At 50.2% G+C, this 6,000-nt stretch overlaps 1 protein-coding gene across 1 annotated transcript in view; it reads right to left on the minus strand.

The window, feature by feature from the left end:
• Positions 1-5,574, minus strand: part of LOC124616622 (putative bifunctional UDP-N-acetylglucosamine transferase and deubiquitinase ALG13) — a 41,132-nt gene extending 35,558 nt beyond the window's left edge. The window contains exons 1-3 of the mRNA XM_047144946.1: positions 5,523-5,574; positions 1,994-2,229; positions 1,841-1,921 (exon numbers count right to left, since the gene is read on the minus strand). Of these exons, the coding sequence (XP_047000902.1) occupies positions 1,841-1,921; positions 1,994-2,229; positions 5,523-5,574 (369 nt within the window). The remainder of the gene's footprint in view (positions 1-1,840; positions 1,922-1,993; positions 2,230-5,522) is intronic.
• Positions 5,575-6,000: the final 426 nt, after the last annotated feature.

Below are 6,000 nucleotides of genomic sequence, written 5' to 3' on the forward strand. Positions count from 1 at the left end.
TTTTGTGTACTGAAAGTGTGTTTAGTATTCTCTGCTACAGTGGTCAAGATTAAGGGCGCCACCCCCCCCCCCCCCCCCTCCTTTCACTGAAAGTGGTTCAAATGCACAAAGTTACTTAATTATAGCAAATTTCAATTACTCTTGCTACTCAAGTCAAATTCTGTACAATATTGGGTTCCTCTTGTGTATTAAAAGTGCATATTAATGTTGTAACAGGATTCACAGTTTGCCTATGCTACATAACGGTTAATAGAGAGGCAACTATCTATGAAAACAGTAACTCCTTTATTCAAAAGACAGTGAGAAGTAAAATGTTAGTGAATTCCATTTAACTTTCATTCTAATTAGAAAATTATTTAGCTGAGAGAGACTTAACCTGTGACCAGTTCATAATTTTGCAATGAACTGCATTTACAATTTGATGACAGCTACGAAAATGTTTGAAAAGTAATACTGAACCTACGTGCAATTTGTGATTCTACAGTGTATATTAATAGTAATGTTATAAAGACCATTCAGTTTGAATAAGCCCTGAAAGTAATAGTGTGTATTGTTATCTGTTATATTTACGCAAATAATTTGTTCTACTCTGTCAACTCCAGATTTAACGTTGACATATGCAGGTGTCAGAGTTCATTGCACTCGCGTGTGGCAAAATATAGGTTGTGTTTGTCCGTTAAAGTTACTCATACCCATTTTCTTGAACAAGTATGTCAATCATTCTCTCGCCTAATTAGGCTGGCGACCGTTTTCTTTATTCTTTGAACAGTGTGGATAGGTAAAACATTGTTTGTTACTGTTTGAAAATTTACACAATTATGACTTTCACTACCGATAAGCCACATCCATTAGGTACAACACGGTCAACATAACAAAATTCCCCTCAGAGGGCAGCACTGCTCTGTTGCTTTATACCATAATTGCTTTAACAAGAATAATTTCGTTATACGAACTGCCTTCAGCTTTGAGGTTATGGTATAGCAGTAGCGGGAGGAAGTGTTACAGGTTGACTTCTAGAATTACTAATCGTACTGGCATAACCTGTCAATACGGTGATTTGCAGACTTGCTAACCGTTCTACTAGTCACTAGCCTTCAGCTGTTGAACTGTGCGCCCCATACCGCGCATAGCCGCTCGCAGCGGGATCCCCACCACTGTAGAAGTCCCCTACCCCATCACAGCTTCTGCACTGATATAGGGTAAGTCATTTTTTCAGCACGCTACCCGCCAGGCGCACCGGCCCCGGATCGAATCCGCCCGGCGGATTAATGACGAGGGCCGATGTCCCGGCCAGCCTGGATGTGGTTTTAAGGCGGTTTTCCACATCCCGCTAGGTGAATACCGGGCTGGTTCCCCTGTTTCGCCTCAGTCCCACGGCTCGCAGACATCTGAACACATTCGCAGTATTCCATGGATTACCCTCGACGCAGACAGTTGGGGTACACTAATTCCGTCCCGGGGGTACGGGGTGGCAGCAAAAAAAATGGTTCAAATGGCTCTGAGCACTATGGGACTTAACTTCTGAGGTCATCAGTCCCCTAGAACTTAGAACTACTTCAACCTAACCAACCTAAGGACATCAGACACATCCATACCCGAGGCAGGATTCGAACCTGCGACCGTAGCAGTCGCACGGTTCCAGACTGTAGCGCCTAGAACCGCTCGGCCCCTCTGGCCCGCGGTGGCAGCAGGAAGGGCATCCAGCCACCCTTTAAAAATTAACATGCCAAATCCGACTAACGATGGCTGACCCTTCGTAACTGCGGGACGATGCGCAAGCGATAGATAGGTAGGTAGATAGAATTTTTTGAGCCCTCTAGAAAGCATCTGGACGCCTTACCTTACACCTGTTGAGCAGTGCCTCGACGTCGACGCGTCTGCGGCCGGGGAAGGCCCGGAGGAGCACGTCGACGGGTGAGCGCTGCGGCGGCGGCGGGGGTGGCGGAGGCGTGGGGGCGGGTTGGTGGGGGTGGAAGGGCGACTGGAAGGCGGCCGAGAAGTAGTGCGCGCCCGCGGTGGCCGAGTAGTGCAGGAAGGCGGCGGCGGCGGGCTGCGGGGGCGGCGGCGGCTGCGGGGGCGGCGGCGCGGGCGCCGGGCTGCCCGGCTCGTACTTCTTGGGCAGCGACAGGTTCTCGGGCGCGTCCACGCACGCTGCGGCAGCCAGAGGCGTGAGCGAGCGCGCGCGCCAGGGCCCTGCGGCTGCGGCTGCGGCCGCCCACGGCCAGCACGCTGAGTGGCAACACGCCCACCGTCTCAGGCCCGCACACGCCAACTCACTCTACAGCTACCTTACCGACTACCGTTATTGTGGGCTGAAGCCGTGTGCCGGACCGCTTCTCGAACTCTAATCCATTCTTCACATTTGTAATGCTCAACCAATTGAGCTGTCCTAAAACACATTACAGCAGGTACTTCCAGATCGAGTGCCCTACCACCACCAGCCAGGTGTCTGCGGGCAGGGGAGAGCAGGGGTGGGCAACACCTGATGTACGGACCGTCAGAGAGCCGCGCAACACAGCCTACGCGTTGCTGTAGTACGCCTCGGTGTAGCCTCCGATAAATGGCTGGCGCGTGCGCGGAACAGGGCGTAGCGGGTGCAGTACGTCTATTGGCGAGTAAGCTACCCAACCTGTTGTGTCTTCCCGCGGCCTGGCTGGCGGGCTACAGCGGGCACCCGTGCCCAATGGGGCAGCTTCGGAACAGTCTTTCCTACAGGGAGGTTCCAAGTTTCACCCGTCGCCCTTTGATCCTAGCAACCCTGAAGCTCTTTCCTCTAAGAATGTAGTAGTGGCAACAAGAGAATACGCTAGATATTTTTAAACAATGGAGATAAACAGCAAGTGACAACCCGGAGGAGACAATGCACAAATAAGATCTAATGAACATATCTCTCAAACGTATGCTGCCGTTGCTAGGACCTACACTCCTGGAAATGGAAAAAAGAACACATTGACACCGGTGTGTCAGACCCACCATACTTGCTCCAGACACTGCGAGAGGGCTGTACAAGCAATGATCACACGCACGGCACAGCGGACACACCAGGAACCGCGGTGTTGCCCGTCGAATGGCGCTAGCTGCGCAGCATTTGTGCACCGCCGCCGTCAGTGTCAGCCAGTTTGCCGTGGCATACGGAGCTCCATCGCAGTCTTTAACACTGGTAGCATGCCGCGACAGCGTGGACGTGAACCGTATGTGCAGGTGACGGACTTTGAGCGAGGGCGTATAGTGGGCATGCGGGAGGCCGGGTGGACGTACCGCCGAATTGCTCAACACGTGGGGCGTGAGGTCTCCACAGTACATCGATGTTGTCGCCAGTGGTCGGCGGAAGGTGCACGTGCCCGTCGACCTGGGACCGGACCGCAGCGACGCACGGATGCATGCCAAGACCGTAGGATCCTACGCAGTGCCGTAGGGGACCGCACCGCCACTTCCCAGCAAATTAGGGACACTGTTGCTCCTGGGGTATCGGCGAGGAACATTCGCAACCGTCTCCATGAAGCTGGGCTACGGTCCCGCACACCGTTAGGCCGTCTTCTGCTCACGCCCCAACATCGTGCAGCCCGCCTCCAGTGGTGTCGCGACAGGCGTGAATGGAGGGACGAATGGAGACGTGTCGTCTTCAGCGATGAGAATCGCTTCTGCCTTGGTGCCAATGATGGTCGTATGCGTGTTTGGCGCCGTGCAGGTGAGCGCCACAGTCAGGACTGCATACGACCGAGGCACACAGGGCCAACACCCGGCATCATGGTGTGGGGAGCGATCTCCTACACTGGCCGTACACCACTGGTGATCGTCGAGGGGACACTGAATAGTGCTCGGTACATCCAAACCGTCATCGAACCCATCGTTCTACCATTTCTAGACTGGCAAGGGAACTTGCTGTTCCAGCAGGACAATGCACGTCCGCATGTATCCCATGCCACCCAACGTGCTCTAGAAGGTGTAAGTCAACTACCCTGGCCAGCAAGATCTCCGGATCTGTCCCCCATTGAGCATGTTTGGGACTGGATGAAGCGTCGTCTCACGCGGTCTGCACGTCCAGCACGAACGCTGGTCCAACTGAGGCGCCAGGTGGAAATAGCATGGCAAGCCGTTCCACAGGACTACATCCAGCATCTCTACGATCGTCTCCATGGGAGAATAGCAGCCTGCATTGCTGCGAAAGGTGGATATACACTGTACTAGTGCCGACATTGTGCATGCTCTGTTGCCTGTGTCTATGTGCCTGTGGTTCTGTCAGTGTCATCATGTGATGTATCTGACCCCAGGAATGTGTCAATAAAGTTTCCCCTTCCTGGGACAATGAATTCACGGTGTTCTTATTTCAATTTCCAGGAGTGTAGATCTAGAAACATACTCTACAAACGACTGTGCAGTATATGTGTGCCTAACGTTGTGCGACATGTTGGTTTCTTCCTGTTCAAACTGTATATGGACTGATAGAAGAATGTTTACTTAAATGGCTCTGGAATTAGTCGAATTACGTCTTTCCAGGCCCCAAGATAACAATACAGAGGTACGAGATGAATATCTCCAGATTCAGCACTTAATACTGCTTCTTGCAACTTTATAATTACTGTTTTTCGTGATAACTTGTGTCTACGAATTCAGTTTTCGGCATCTCAGTGATGATCTCCCTTGAATCAAACGAACTTGTGACAATTAACGGGCCCATCTTTCTGTGCATTCAGCACCCGCTGTTAGTCGCTTTTTGTGCAGAAGAGATTCACAAATGATTTGTAAGCCATCTCTGCTTTGTAGACTGACTGCATTTTCCCAGTATCATCCCAAAGAACGTGTCTGCCACCCACCTGACGCTACGAGATCATTCCACTTGATATCGCTACAAACTGTTAAACCCAGGTATTTGCATGAGTTGACTGAATCCATTTGTAACTCACTGATCTTGAGGTCATAGGATACTACTTTTCTGCGTTTTGTGAGCTTCACAAATTTACTTATCTGTACATTTAAAACAAGTTCTTAATGTTTGCAGCACTTTTAAATCTTTTCAAGACATAGTCCAATAGGATGGTGGTCAAGAACCATCAGTTTCAGTTGAGGGTCAATGTGTGGATGGCATTATCGGCGACCAAGTCACACAAGCCATCGTCCTTCCATGACGCCTCAAAGGGAGGCGTATCTGCATTTCTTGGAGGAAAGACTGGATCCCGTGCTGCAAGAAGCTTCATTTATGTTGCTGTTATGTAGCTGCAGCATGATAGTTCTCTACCCCACTTTTGCCTTACCATGCCAAAAATGTTTAATTGGAGACGGAACGGATAAGGTACTCCACTTATGTGGCTGGGGAAGTCGTTTAAACTTGACCATTTTGTACATCTACCTGCAAGAGCACAGAAAATCAGTGAGAAAAACTGAATAGGTACTGGACGATGTTTGTTTTACTAACAGTGGGGAAAGATATAGGTACCAGATGTATCACTGGGAAATGCTAAGATTCCAGACATTAAGTTCCCTCGTAGCTCAGCATAATGTAATTGGAGAACGTGACAAGGTACCTGCCGAATATCTGTACCTTGCTGACATGTAGCTTGGAGAAGATACTTCCATTGTGAGGCTCTAGGGATCTACGCACGAACGGCAGCGAAGACTGGCCGCATTCATTCAGACCCATCAACAGTATCCTTATGGCGTCATTGGCAGCAGAAACTCGTTGTTCCGGTGCCTTTTCATCTCAGGTGGACTCCTAATACACACGCCATTTCACGTGACTGGTCACACAAGTGGAATACCTTATCATCTGATCTGTCGTCAAAGGTAACATTTTCGAGGCGTTTTGGCACCGTAAGGCAAAAGTGGTGTGAGTATTATCATGTTGAAACCACATAACACTTATTAACATAAAAGAAACTTCTTCGAGTAGGGGGGGGGGGCAGTCTTTTCTCGTAGAAGTTCATATACGCTTCACCTGTAGGGCGTCATGGAAGGACGATGGCTTGTGTGAGGTGGTAGCCAATAATCCGATCCACACATTGA

Source organism: Schistocerca americana, chromosome 5, assembly GCF_021461395.2.
Source record: "Schistocerca americana isolate TAMUIC-IGC-003095 chromosome 5, iqSchAmer2.1, whole genome shotgun sequence".
In the NCBI taxonomy this organism is placed as follows: Eukaryota; Metazoa; Arthropoda; class Insecta; order Orthoptera; family Acrididae; genus Schistocerca; species Schistocerca americana.